Raw genomic sequence first — 15,697 nt, 5'->3', positions numbered from 1 at the left:
CAATAATAAAAAGGGTTTGACTGCCAGGGATATTTAAAAGTCTCAGAAATATGTTGGAAGCACAAAGGAGTGTGTGTACTTGATAGGTAGCTATTGGTAGTCACATGTACAAAATGATGATTCTGATCACCTTGTTGTGTATTGATCCTAATTGGCCACATCCTAAGCAGTGCTACTCAAAACACAACTTTTCTTTATGAATTCCTGGTGTCTCAAGAAACAGTTGGGAGGGCTGGGGTTGTAGCTCAGCGGTAGAGCACTTGCCTTGCATGTGTGAGGCACTAGGTTCAATCCTCAGCACCACATAAAAATAAATAAAATAAAGGTATCATGTCCATCTACAACTAAAAAAATCAAAACAAAACAACAATAACAACAACAAACCTTGTTCTCAGGTTGAGTGTTCACACTGCTTTGAGAACTTCCTGGGATTCTTTATGCAAATGATATTTCTAATGATGATCCATTTTATTTTGTCACTGGCACTTGGTGAAGGGAGAGATATTTAGCAGTTGGTTCTATTTGATGGTATGATCTAAACAAATAAAATGTATTTCTTTATAAAATTTCCTCTAATTAGGCAATCTCACTAACCATATGATCTCTTTATCATATCCTATTTCTGGGATGTGGCCATATTTTCCTAAGTAAGTGGAAAATGTGCTTGCCCTGCTCAAGGCAAGCTTTAAAAATACTATCCTCATTCAATTAGGAAGCAAGAGGTCATTCCTAACATCTTAAGAGTAATCAAAAAATAATTTTCTGAAAGCAGACCTGTGTGTTGAGTTGGTGATTTCATCCATGTGCACCACTATGTTGAGCAACAGTAGAGAAGATAAAAAAAATTATGCAATACAAATAGGGACCAAGGAGAGGGTTATTTGATTTTGCCCATATTCTCCTAAGTCCACTGAAAACACTTATATCACTGCTTCAGTTGATACTGGAAATATTTCTTAATGAGCCCAAGTGTTCAGAAATACTTATTAGCAGGAGTCCTGATAGAGGATTGTTCCACTTGGTAAACAGTTATCTTGAACTTCATTTTCTTGTGGTGGGAGGGAGTGGGGACTGCATAATTTTATGAGGACTGGAAATAAAGAGTTTCTTATGGAGAATGCTTTTTATTTTCTTTTTAATTTTTTCAGTTTGACACGTTTGCTGTTTATCATCTAGTTCTCATCTTGTTTGTATTTCCAAAAGAGCAGTGGTCTCCATACACTTGTCTCTGGAGTCAGGGCTCAGTCACAGTGACTGATGTAGCAGTGCTAGGGAAATGGGGGTGAAGGGATTAAGAAGGACCTCAAATGACTGGGCTCTTTGGCCCTCCTCTTTTGGAATCACTGCTCCCAAGCCCTCTCTGTTGCCCTCCTGCCTCCTCATGTGTTGGATTAGATTTATAACAGCTGCCGTGGACATGGTTGCCTAAATCTGTGGAATGTTTTGCTAAATGCTGCTGGTGAAATAGTCCACATTAAGCCTGTAACTCCTGTTTTCTTATTTTTAACCAGTCCTTTATTAGTCTTTAACTCACTTGATCACTTTATGATTTTACACTTGACATCCTATAGATTCATTAAGATCTTTTAGTCCAAGCACCAGGGCTCTATTTAACATTATGATTAGCCAAGCTGTTATTCTGTTTGAGCTAAGTGTTGACAGTGTATTTGATTGGAACCCTGTAATTGTTATTTTAAAATCAGAGTAATGGATTATGATCTCAGAATAAGAATATGATCCAAAAGAATAATAATAATTAGAACAGAAACCACTTAGAAGAAAATAAATGTCCCATCACAGAACCACAGGGCCCCATGTGCCAGGCCCACCTACCTTTGCAGTCTTGCCCTCCCTGTGGACCTCCCATTACTTGAAGCATCCACTTCTTTCCTATCTTGGGAATTGCTTATGCATTTGTTCTCTTTACCTGGGGAGCTCCTTTACTCATGTTTCTCTTGGTTAGCTCCTTTGAGTCTCAATCACAGTCTCTTTTCCTTAGAGAAACCTTCCATGGACTCAACAATGTTTAAATTCATCTCCTCCCACCCCCAACACCTGTTCACATCATCATCTCTCACAGCATGCTATTTGTTTCCTTAAACATTAGGAACCATAATTTGTGTCCCCTTGGTACTTGTCTTTCTTGCCCTTTGGACTCTAAACTCCGTGAAGCTGCAGACCTGTCCCATTCAGCACTGAAGCCCCACTATCACCCTGACACCTAAAACTCAATTCATATTTGTAGTTGAATGAACAGAATATTCTGAGGTCCTGGCTTTTTTCTGAGTCCACACAGATATTTTGTTCTTAGTAATAAATCTATTCTGACAACATTTGCTTTTCAGTAGTTTAATATAACCAAGTTGTGCTGGTTTTTCTCAGGCATATGAAGGATCAGAATAAGAAGGTAGCCAACCTCAAACACAATCAACAGCTGGAAAAGAAGAAGAATGCCCAGTTATTGGAAGAAGTTCGCAGGCGAGAAGATAGCATGGCTGACAACTCACAGCATTTGCAGGTAAGCCTGGGTTTATGTTCTTAATCCCTAAATAATTGGAGACTAACTGACTCTGGAATGTAGACATTGCTACAGGAAAATATGCAGAGAAATGGTAAACTTGCCTTTGCTCTGACATCAGAGTTATCAGTATACTCCCAGGGACCTGAGAGGTCTTTCCATGTATAAAGCATCATTTTCAAAATGGTGCCCAAGAAAGCAGCTTATGATGGAGTTTAGAAATGCTATGCAGAGTCTGATGGTTCCTGTACCTTGCCTTAAAAGGTAAGAGCTACTTTTCTATATTTGGCAAGAATCTTAAAGCATAGAAATGGCTTCCTTTTTTAAAATTTATGTTTTAAGTTGTTTTAGGGTTAGTAGAAGGGAAGTGTATGTGCATTATCATGGAGGTGTTTGAGAAAGGATGCATTCCTCTGATCTCAGACAGTTTACAAAACTGGTTTTATTTTGCTCAAAACTCTGAGGCTCTGAGATAGATCATTGGTCTGTTTTCTCCATGAATATAGTTATCTCTCAGTGACATCCCTGTCTCAGAGACCAACCGACTGGCTGAAAACAACAATTTTTCCTCATTAACCATCCCTATTTTTGGCAAAGGAGTTCTTCCCATATGCTCAATAAAACATTCAAGCTAACACAGGGCATTTGCTTTGAAGTTCCTTTATTTATTCCAGTGTGCCTTTAAACAGAGCAGTTCTAGTTCGACTTGGCTGCTGTTCATGTTAAATTTTGCTTATTAATTAGTGTCTTTCTTCAGTTATATATTAGGTTTCCTCCTTGGAGATAGAAGAAGTTAGATAATTTCAATATGTACTCATAGTTCATCTTTTTAATTGACCAAAAGAGAAATAAATAATTATTCCAGAGTAGGAAATACAAGGAAGCACGTGGCAGATGGAGGTTATTTAGTCAACATTAATTTATTTTTTCTCTGTGTCCTGGTCATGGCATAATGGTGTCATATGAGCTCCCTTTGCCTGTGTGTTTGAATAGAGTTTTTACACAATAGCACAATACTAGGATCAGATCCTCTATTGAGTGCTCAGGTCACCCTAGCATGGATCATGTTCACTTGAGGTCACAGCTTCTTCAATGCTCTTGACAAATCAAGAGTTGGGTTTGGGGTCTTAGTTTCCCAATCTCTGATAAGAGATATTAAATTGGAGCTTAAAAATTGAGATAATAATAACTAAAATTTGTAGAATATTTTCCTGCTTTTTTCAAGCATGTTTTCATTTATAACAATGTTGGTGATTTTGCATGTGGTGAAACTAGTGTCCCAGAAAAGTTTTGAAATGACATCCTAGTAAAGAGTGAAGGTAGACCTGACTCCAAGGCTTTTCTGCTTTCAAAAAACAAATGCAGAGAAAAAAAGTGACAGTGGTAGGTACCGTTTTTGAAATATGCTGGACACTGTGCTAGGTACTGTATAGTAGCTGTTATCCCATTTCAGTTTTATGTCAGTCAGGACTCCTAAGTGCAAATGACAGGACCAAAACACAATCTGTATTAAGAAAGAGAGAAAAAAAACAATTAATTCACTGCAAAATCCAGGGAAAGATTTTCATCTTGACTGAATTCAGATTTCCAAACAGTGACATCAATAATATGTTTCCTTCCTACTTGGAGGATGATTTAATCTATTGCCTGGGATCCTCAGGAAATCTTTCCACAAATAATGCCCAACACCAGCCAGCCTACCACCTAAGAATTTAATCACTCCAGGACAAAGGAAAGTAGCTCTAGTAGTTCTAACAAGCTTTTGAGATTAGGACATATAAATTGACAGCTCAGGTTCAGGCCATGTGATCATGAGGAGCCTAAGGGAAAGGGGTCAGCTTCATCTAAATCCTATGTGCTAAGAGTGGAGACAGATGACCTCCCACAGAGAAAAATAAGTCCTGGTATCTGAAAAGGTTCTGTGCAGATAAAACTACAGAGGTTCACTGCAGCCATTATATGGTAGATGAACAATTATTATCCCATTTGGTATATTAGAAGAAGGAGACTATGAGAGATAAAATAACTTTCAAAATTATTTATCTAATAAGTGGCAGACCCAGGACTTAAACCTGTATGTGACTATCATTAGATGATGAGTTTTCTGAAGAATTAGGAATGCAGGAAAACCGAGTCTTCATGGATCAGGTGGAATTTGAGCCAAATGAGTTTGAGATGAGAGAGACAAGTGGTAGGGAAGGCCCTACAGGAAAGAGAACCATCGGAAAAGGTACAGAAGTTGATAGAGCATGGTATAATCTGGGCACAAAACATCATGAATCAAGTGATTGGGGTGCAGTTTTCAGTTAGGTAAGCATTGTCCTTATCTTTGTTTAACTAACTCTGGAACTAAAATGCCTGAGTTTCACTCCAAGCTTTAGAATTCACTGAGTGTCCTTAGGAATGTCACTAAACCTCCCAACATCTCAGTTTCCCCATTTGTAGAACAGGAATAATAATTACACCTATTGCAGAGTTGTTCTGAGGGCTACAAATTAAATGTATACGAGGAATTTAGAATTATACTTGGCATAGGCTATGCTCAGAATAAGTATTGATGATCATTCTTATAATCACAGGGAAAGGTGAAAGAAGCATTTAAATAGAGTTTTCTAGTACATGCAGGATATTTACATAGTTATACTTGGGTAGGCATTAAGCATCAAAGTCTTTGTCTTTTCTATATATAGTAATTTTTTCTCTTCTAAGGACGCATCTAGTTATGGAAATTAATGTCTTGTTTTGGCCCGTGAACTTTCACATAGCAATATTTTCATAAGGAGCCTTGATAACTACCTTGTAGACCTATTCATAAAAGATAGCATGGTCTGGAATTGCTTAGTTGCATTCCTGACCACCCCAAACAAAGGATAACATTTGAAATGCAATAAAAAGTAATCATGATTAATTTTGATGAAAATGTCTCTGGTTAAGGTTAATAGAGACTGAACCTCCCACTTGAATGGATTGTTAAGCAGATGTGCTCAGATGCAGTAATTATTGCCTTCTGAGAACAGAACTTTCTGGAGGCCCTTGACTTTTAACATTACTGTTGTTTTAAGTACTTCCTGTTTATAAGTTTGCCTGTTAATCCCTTTAAGTATCAGTCTACTAGGATTTAGTCTGGTTAGTTGTTTGGCTGGTGGTTACACGTTTGGCACCTGCTAAATTTGATTTATTCATCACTGGTGATTTTAAATGATCAGATACCCTATCTTTATGATTTCAACCAACCAAATGGTATTATAACTATAAAAATATCAGGAAAAGTATTGCCTACAAAAATAATAGCTATTGGATTAGGCTTCAAAGGAGAGCTCAAAGAGATTCAACTAGTTGGCATGGAAATTGGGAACAAGTTGAATGATAGAGTGACCATGCTATTTATTGTTTCAAGTAGAACATGATGGCAGTAGGAAGAAACTGGGCCAGCTCTGTCAGCCCTAGATATATAGTCATGTATGATATGAAACATTTTGCAAATCCTACTTTATTTCTTTCTTAAGTTTATAGTTTTATGGCAGGAGTTGCAAACTCAAATACCTTAAACGTCTACATTGTTAACATAAGAAACATGTGAAACATGTGAAAAAAATAATATCTGATTCCTTCAGCCATTTTTTTTTTTTTTACTTTTGGTAGAGACATGTCAGTTAGTAATTCCATCAACTGCTATGTAACCATCACTCCAAAACTACTTTACAACCAACTCAGTGGTAGTAACTTATTCTACCAGATTTGCAGGTTGACCGAGCAGCTCAGTTTCTGGAGGGTGGCCTTGTTGGGCACTTCTGCTACTCAATGCACATCCGTGGGAAGTTAGGGCAGCTCTGTTTTACATATGTTCATTCATTCTGTAACTTAAGCTGAGGAAGCATCAGTGACCCAGGAAAGTTCTAATGATAGTAGCAGAGTAAAACATGCAGAGTAACAGAAGGCCTAGTCTTGAACTGACACTGTGATTTCTACCCCATTTCATTGGCTGAGCCAAGTTTGGAAAGTTCGCTCTACAGGCAGAGAACACTGTAAAGGGACAGATACAAGGATGGGTAAAAAAATTGAGACCAATCATTCAATCTATCAAAAAAGATAAAGTTTGGGGAAATGTTTCTCTATTACAGGAAAAGCAACAGAATAATCATAATGAAAAATTTCAGTTGTGGTTGGCCCTAGCAGGGCCATTTTATTCCCCATTTGCCTACATAATTGAGGGCAAATGGGGAATTAAGGAACTCAAAGAGTCCATGCTTCATCCAAGATAGTAGGAACCACTAAGCTCTGGCTGCACTTTGCTGTAAAAGTGGACCTAGGGTTGTGGGACCTTCTGATTGTCCAAGATAAGTCATTTAATGTGAACATTTATGTGGAATCTGATATTTGAGAAAGTTGGTTCAAATTTTTTTTTAAAACATTGCATGATTACAGTCAGCCACATATGCATATAAATTGCTTTGTTTTGTGGCCTGTTGCACATCAGTCTGATCCCTCTGAATTCAGAAGGTATAAATAAGGAAATTAAGAATGCTCTTTAGCTAATTCAACTTGACTAATTAAAGAATAGTGACAGGTTAGTATTTGTCCTGAGTCCTGTTTTTGTCAAAAAATACCTTGTGTTATTGCTTATCAGAGGCAATTACCCACAATCTGTAGGGATAGAGAGTGTTCTTGATTTTTTGTGTTTGTGTTTTGTTTTTTGTTTTTTTGACCCCCTGAGCATTGTAAAGAAAATAGGAAGGGAAGGATAAAGAGCTATGGAGTTGAAATGTTCAGAGTTCAAGTATTGGCCCTTGTTACTATTATCCGAGGGCCCTGAGTAAGGCAGAGAACCTCTCTGACCCTTACTTTCTTCATCTGTACATGGGATTATAATTTCTACCTCCCTGGATGAGTTTAATAAAATGAGGTTTGAGGAAAAAGCTGAGTACAGTCCCTGACCTGTGTGGAGTTCAGTTACTAGAGCTTTTTCCCAGAGAGACTGGTAATGAGCTTTTAACTACAGAAGACAGTGACCACTGGGAGTATTGCCCAGCAAACCCTTTGCAACTGTTTTATACTGATGAGCAATACAGATATAGAGTATACTTCAGTCAATGAAAGTTTCCAATGAAGCATTAAAAACATTTGGGGCAATAAGGAGGAAAAATTAAAACATTCTTCAAGTTACTGTTGAGTTGTGTCTGAAAGGTGAATGTGAAAGATCGTGATTTTCTTGTATAATTCTGCAGAACTTTTCCCCAGGACACATATTATAGCGTGTGATATTTACGTCTGGCCTTGGGGCTTTGGGCTTCTGTGTATCCCGTCAGAGCCCATATGGAGATTTTTCAACAAGCTATCTTTCTGGAGATTCACACTAAATTGTCATTACCAGGATGGGATGCATTTTTTTTTTCCACCTCTAGCTATTTCTTGCTGAGCAAAGATACCAATTTGAAATCCCAGTGGACATCCTTGTAGATTTTGGCTGCATTTTTCCCAATGCAGCTTATCGAGTTAATGAACTAACATTCTAAGAAATGCACAAGCCAATGTTTTATGCTCCTTTTCTGTTGTATGTCTGCAGAATTCTCTTCAATTTATTGCCTGAAAACTAAAGTCTGTTCTTGTGTGCTTCCGTTTCCAAATTATAGGTTCCCAGGGAACTGTAAAGTTTCTTCTCTGCCAGTGGTTAAACCCGAGTGTGATCAGTTTAAAAAGCAAATGAATGTTCTCATTTATTCTTGTTCTTTTAGTAGAATCCTAAATAAATAAATAAATATATTTAAAAAGCTAGAAACAATTTTATTTTTTCAAAGTGTGTAACAAACATCATAAACATCATAAACCTCAAAAATGCATAGCTTTCAGCAAAACATATAGCTCATTACAAGGTTCCCAAGGTTCGCTAAGTTGTTTCTTTGCAGAGTAACTTGTACATCTTAAACATCACATTTAAAGCTTCATATCTATATGTTCATCTCTCCAAGACACTGAGTTAAGTTCATTTCTCTTTCAGTTCCCCAAACTTAAAATTGTTACTATAACCATGATCTATGTTCATGTGTTATGGTACACTTACCTAAGTACTGCTATTAGGAGAAACCTGACCAGCAGAGTTCGGGGATTTATCATTGTCAAAATGTGTTTATTGAGTTCCTAGTTTTCCATGGCTGTAGGTAGGCATGGTGTGAGGTGATTTAGGGGAGTTCCATTTCAGTCATCGTTTTCAATGTATGTAAAGATGAGAAAGGTCATCTTAACACAGGTTGAAAAGAAAATCCACGTTTGTTCCAATTTTCCCAAGAACTTAACATCATGATAATTAATACTGCAAGATTTTTATTTGTTTGTTTTGCAATTTTCTACCCTGCCATATAAGGGTATATGGCAGGGTAGAAAAGTTTATCCATTCAAGTTTTGGATAAACTCATCACATAGTTTGAAATGTGAACTAAGCCTCATCCCACATTTCCTGCCTATGTTCCTGTTTTCAGATATAAATACCCAACTATTTGTGAATATGCAGAGGACATGGAATGTTGACGAGTAGGACTGAGGTTTAGTACAGAAGTGTTTTCTTTCCTTAGGGATTTATTTTGACATTTGTTTTTCTTTCACACTATAATCCCCCACGAGCCAAAAATGACTTTTGTTATGGCAGGTCCCTCTGGGCAGTCTTGGAAAATCTTATTTGACAATCAGTTTCTGGTAGCCTTGAGTTGAAATCGTTATTCTCTGTAGTAACTCATGGACTGTCAGGAGTGACAAGATATCCTATGTGGTGTATTTGGGAACTAACCGATTTTTAGAAACGTTCCAAGAAGTCAAGTGAAATTGTGTAAATAAAACTGTTGTACATGAAGTTTTTTAGTTTTTCTTCTTTGCTCCCAATAAAGTATGACTTGTTTTTCCAAATGTGCAGTAAATTGCATATTTCTTCTGAGAAATGTCTTCTGCTTTTTCCTGTGGATTTGTGACCTAATCCTCCACTTCATATAGCCCCTCTGTACAAACACAATATATTTCTATAGAAAAAAGAGGTTTACCCTTAATCGAGTGTTGCCTAATCTACCTACTAAATTACCCCCTGGAGATGGAGGAAGGTTCATTATTCTTTTCTGAAGGGTTTTTAGGTTTCACTCCATTAGTGGCTGTTTAGCATTCCCTGGCAAAATGAATGAATGTTTGTCAAAGGCTGAAGATCCTGCAGAATGAAATGCAACGTATCTGTCAAATGAAATCATTTTGATTATGGGTGTAGAGTCTGGAAAGATGAGATCTGAGGAGGAGATGTTTAGAAAAAGGAATCCTGCTAGAATAATATGGTGATCTTTTCCTCATTTGAGGGTGGGCACTGAGGAAGATCAGATCATCTTTTAGATATTATCCAATTTGGTGCTTTTTAAAAGTCCCTGAAAGGTAAATCAGGCAAAGACATTGTTCATTCTCCTGCAATCACCAATAAATACTAGAAGCAGATAGAGATCCTTTCCTAGAGAGGGTGGGTGATCAGCTCTGGGGTAAGAGGAGGGCCCACTGATAGAGTCTTGCTTGCTTCTGTTTACCCCAAATTCTGACATCTGGGGTTTATCCCAAAATCTGGTCTCTGAGGTTTGGGCTGTAAACTGGAGTAACCATTTTTATGTTTATGAAAATCACTGCTGCAGCTGATTTTAGTTAATAAAGCAATAGCCCATTTCAGTCAGACAAGTGTACTTTTCAAAGTGCTTTCACAGGTTGATCTTTATATTGGGTCCTACCATTAGCCATAAGGATTGGAGAATTATCTTTCTTCACTTTCTAGAAGAAGAAACTGAGACTCAGTTGCTCAGTGACTCATCTGAAATCATGGATCTCATTAGAAGCAAAGCTTTGAGGAGACAGCAGAGCCTATAAGTTCTCCCTCTGAAGGTCAAAGCAAGTCTCTGATCAGAGGCTGGAGAAATACTTCCTCAGTCAAAGGATTCTGAACCAAAAGCCACTGAGAAATGAGAACTTTCTAGTGTGTACTTAAGAGTATCTCAACGTTTCTCTATTCTATTTGCATCCACAGAATGTGCAGAATGATTTGCCGAGTAAGTATGATGATGGCATTACTGAATAACCCACAATTTAAACTCAGGGTAACTAACTGAAAGGAGAAAAAAAATCTGACAGCACACATTATTTTTTTCAAGGTAGAACTTGTAATAACTCACACATGGAGGACTCATGTAATCCCCAGGGGGCGATCTTGTTCTACTGCATCGCAAGAGTCAGTCCAGTTAAACCTGCTATCCGCTACCAGGGTCATAACTATAGACCTACCCTGGGATATCCCTACCAGAGGTTAGTCAGAGGGGGACTTGCAAATCACAGTGCATGTCACTCTGACATCACTAGCCTCTTTCTAATAATTGCTGATATTTCAGCACATCACTACCTAAGGAAGAGACCGGGGCATGGTTAATTTTTAAAAATGTTAACTTTGACTTATGGCTTGTCCAAGGCATTGCTAAGTTGTATATTCAAACACACCAGATTAAGGAAATGGCAATCAATGCCATGGGCAATGATTTAAATGGAAACCTTGCAAAAGGAAAATACAACTATAAAATCTGTTCCTATTCACTTAATAGTCTCTCCTGTAATACATGTTTGGGAAGTTGGTAACTTGAATTTATGACACTTTTAATTTCTTCTCTGCTGTTACACTTTCCCTCCACATCTTTATTATTTATGTTGCCTGGAAAAATCTCTGCAAGGTTAAGCAATCATAAGTTTTTCTTACTATAGAAAGGACCTTAGACTTTATAAAATACAAGCTCCTTGTTTTGCTGATGAGGGAAATAGGACCCAGCAAAAGCAAATGACCTTACTAAGATCCTAGAGGAAGCTACTGGCAGAGGGGGAGATCAGATCCCAAGCCTTCTGCATCCTTGTCCAGTGCCATTTCTGTGGTTCACTTTTTCCGTAGGTTTTGTCTTCTCTCAGTAGAATTTGAACAGTTTAAATGCTTGAGCCCATAGGTCAGGCCTATTACCCCCCCCCCCCCGCCAGCATTGGATATCACTGTGACTATCTGAGATCACATGGAATTACCCCTCACAATAAATTAAACTTTGTATTTTATAAATAGATATCTGTCATTTCCTTATATCTTTAAAACTAGAGTACCTAAAGAAGTAGTAACTTGGTGGAGGAGAAAATTACTGTGAGACCAGATTACAGAATTTAGAGCTCTTTAAATGACAAATAAAATTGGTTTGGGTTATTTTTATCTTTGGCACTTTTCCTCATCCATAAAGGGATGTTAGCCATAAAGAAATTCAGGAAGTTTCTTGTTATGGAAAACAAGTGTGGATTACTTGGAAAATTCAATAAAAAGAATGATACCTCCTAGTTTTTATTGAGCAATGAATTAGGCCAAGGATAATGTCTTTGGTTGAGTTCTCTGGGAAATTGAGACTGAGATTAACATGTAAGGAAGTTTATTGGGGTACTCTAGGAAGGGAGGAAAACCCGACTGGGAATAGTGAGAAGTCAAATTGTGATGTTATAGCAAAGGCCTCAGCAGTTCCTCAGTTGCTCTAGAGCTGGGATAGCCATTAGGAGGGAATTAACTCTAATTGAGGCCAGAGGGTGGCCTTAGTTTTCCTTCATCAATAAGCCAGTGGATGTGAGCAGCCCCTGGGGAGGGGTGTAATCTTTGGACAAGGCAGCCCTCAGGAAAGGTACATCCATGGCCACTGGGAAATGAGTTCCTTAGTTCTCAAATGAGAATCTGGGCAGCATACCACTGAGTCTACAGCAGTCACTAACATGCATGTTGCTCTCTCCTGTTTGACACCCATGATGAGTACATACAGCTAATCTTGCCTACCCAGCTTCAGAATTCTTTTCAATATCAGCAGCCATTAAATATCAATTCTAGTTGGCCAAGTGACTGTGTACACATATTAATTTTTAAAAATCTTATTTCCAAACTAATGAAGGTGCCTCTATCTCATTTTACAGATGAGAAAATCAAGACTTGGTAATACTAGCTGAAAGAGCTGGTGTTCTTTCTCAAGTCTGTTTGCAAACTAGCCCCTTCTCTCCCTCTCCTTCTCCCTCTCCTACATGGAACTGTTTCTTTACATTGGCCATAGTAACCATAGCAATAGTAAAAATGACCATTAGGCTGCACCAAAAACAGATATGTTAGGTGGCATAAACTCATAAACTTGGGTAAGAAGGCTTTGCCTGTACTTCCTGGGGAAGGGATAAGCTTTCCTTTAACTAATGATATAGATTTTAATGTTTCCTAGATATTTGTAAGGTTCTGCCTGCAGTTCAGCAAACTGTCCCACTGAGGTTTTTTCAGGACCTTTTGTGCCCAGACACTGTGTTACTTGCTGAGATTTAACAATAGGTAAAACAAGATTCTTTACACTGAAATGTCTCAAAGTCTTGTCTTCTAACTTAAGGGTTCTTTCCCTGAGCCTCTGAGATGTTTATTTGTAGTAGCTTCTGAATGTGAACTGCAAATAGTTCACTGGGCTGTGACCTGCCTTAGGACAGGAGATCATTTCAAAGAGATAGCAAGGGTCATGTTTGCAGCAGGAGCTTGAACTTGACCTGAAGTTCTGCAGAGAGCTGCAAACCTTTGAGTGCCGAGGGATGAGAGCAGCAAGTAGGCAGTCAGGGTCTGGGTTCTAGTCTAGGCTCAACCACTAATGAGCTGTGTGATTTTAAGCAAGTGATTTTTTTTTTGAACCACAGTTTCTTGTCCATAAAAGGAAAGGCTTATAGTGGGGGAAGGCCCCTTCCAACTCTGAAATCCTGGGGTTTGGGGATTAATGAAACATGTATATATATGGTGATTTAAAAACATCTTCAAAGAGTGTGGCTCATGAACCAAATGGAGATGCTCCAGTCAAAATAGTGTCTTTATGCAAGGATCAGGAATGTCCTCCAGTTGGGAATCTGGAGAAGTGAGGAAATGGGTGTTGTTGAATCATCCTGGTAATATAATATCTGGCCTTAAGTATAAATTACTCTTAAGAATGCTTTTGTTTTCCTAGTGAATTGAAGTACAGAGTCTGTCACTTTGAGGAGGCTTTGGTAGAGGGCATTAATGTACTGTTTTCTTTCTTTAGAGCAATCTGTTAACATAATACATCCACTAATTGTTACTGTTTTGGGATAAGATAGATTAGAACTATGACAGTCTGGACACAAGATACACAATGCAGGGACTTCTCAGAATTGAGCCACCAAGGTTACTGACTTATTTTTCAAGGACAGGAGCTATGTGGCTTTTAAATGTAATTATTTGTGAAGGGCACTATTATTTTGATAACCCACCATATCAATATGACTATTTTTCCCCAAATGGTGTGGGTCTTAGTGAGCTGTGGGAAAATAGAAAATAGACTACTTAGACAAATACAAGTTTGATATTATCTAGGTTTGCATTTCCCAAAACATGTTTGTCAAAGTGATAGTTTATGAGATATAATACTTTAAGAAAGAAACATTTCATTTATCAAATGCTTTTGGAAAACAATACACACTCTTGCTTTCACTTGGAAAGCAGTTGTGTATTAACATATTGAAGGCTCTGAGAAGTCCCGCAGCTATGAGAAGTGTTTAATGTTCTTTAATGCAAACTTTCCTTAAATCACTTGACAAAAGAAGTCTTTTGTTTCCTCTCCAGAACATCTATTAACATTGCAAAGAATTTAGTATTGTATGGAATGTGGATAAATGCTGATCTAAGCAACCACAGTGCTGAGACTGTGATATATAACTAGTTCTTTGATTATAGTTTTAGGCTGGACAGACCCTGCAAGGAAACTATATTAAGCAGAATATTGTCTTTGCTGAATCAGAATTCACCCAGATTATTCTTGCTAGGTGATTCAAAAATAGTTCTAGTAGAATGATTGACCAAGAAAATTTTACTTTTGATATAATTTTTAAAATTTGCACCTCATTAATAAAGCTACTGAAAAATGTCTGTAACAGGCTTAGGAATATTTTCTTCTGTGATTTCTTCAAAATCCACATTGATTTTTAGATATAATCTTACATTAGGCTATGCCCCAAATCCAAATTTGATGAAGAATGTTTTGGAAGAAGATGTAGAAATTATCCCAGCTTTAAAATATAAAATTACATTTTTTTAAGGTTTCCATTGTTAATTCTCATTTGGATGCAGTTTTACTTGCTTTCTGCTAAGGCAGTTCATTGGCAGTGTGGAATATAGTGCTTAGGTTCCAGTTGGGCTGTCCAAGTCAATTATACGGGTCGAAAATGAAGCACAGAGCGTCCCTGTGTCATTACCAGCAAAGTTGTTTTTATTTTGGTTGTACTTTCTTAGCTGTGAAAAGATCCTTATGATAAATTAGAAAACCACAAATTTGAAAATGGTGATAGTTAAACAATATAACCTTGAATGCATGTCTCCTAGATGCCTGAACTTGCTCATAAATGGGCCTGTCATTTCTGAATGAACTGCACCTCTCTTAACCTGGCTTAATGATGATTTTACCCTTTTACTCATCTTTCAAGGTTATTTTTCTCCATACTCTGAATGGGGGATTAAGGTCACACTCAACTATGGGTTTGATTTGCCTGAATGAAGTTTCACTTCACCAGAATCTCATGTGCATTACAGTCCAATGTTAGAGACCAGAGTAGGAGTCAGAATTGTGTCTTTAGGGGAGATATGTACTCAGTAGGAGGAGGATCATCTCTTTATTTTTAACAGAATCCATGTTGTTTTTCATTTTCAAAGCTTATTTTTTCCCTATACAATCTTAAGTCTGTATCTTTATATTTTAGATTTAATGAAATGAAAGTTTCATTCCACAGCTTTTGTCTGTCACTGCACTAACCCTGAGACCAGGTTCTTGTGTGTCTCTCACCCTGTGTAATGGAGAGACAGACCATTAAGTCACACTCATGATGAAGACATGCCAGGAGATGGGGGAGTAAAGGCCAAAGGGATTCTATTTTATCTATCAGACTAAGTAGCAGTGCAAGTTCAAAAAATGAACATTATAAACAAAAGTGGCCTTGAATTTGTCCACCAGATCAGCTCCTGTAGCTTTTTTGGGGCTCCCTTCAAATGTTTCTTTGCCAAGGGGTGAGCCTCTTCCCCTGGTTCTGATGACTGCTCCTTTCCATCATTTATGAGTCAATAAATATTGATACCCCAACATATACCACCTG

General features: G+C 37.7%; 1 protein-coding gene across 1 annotated transcript in view; it reads left to right on the top strand.

Annotated features, from left to right (window-relative positions):
- The window catches only part of Erc2 (ELKS/RAB6-interacting/CAST family member 2), an 808,331-nt gene that overhangs the window by 451,977 nt on the left and 340,657 nt on the right, over positions 1-15,697 (top strand). Inside the window, exon 14 of the mRNA XM_077796473.1 lies at positions 2,383-2,518. Within this exon, the coding sequence (XP_077652599.1) occupies positions 2,383-2,518 (136 nt within the window). The remainder of the gene's footprint in view (positions 1-2,382; positions 2,519-15,697) is intronic.

Source organism: Urocitellus parryii, chromosome 3 (assembly GCF_045843805.1).
Source record: "Urocitellus parryii isolate mUroPar1 chromosome 3, mUroPar1.hap1, whole genome shotgun sequence".
Classification (NCBI taxonomy): Eukaryota; Metazoa; Chordata; class Mammalia; order Rodentia; family Sciuridae; genus Urocitellus; species Urocitellus parryii.
This window is presented reverse-complemented; position numbering and strand designations above follow the sequence as displayed.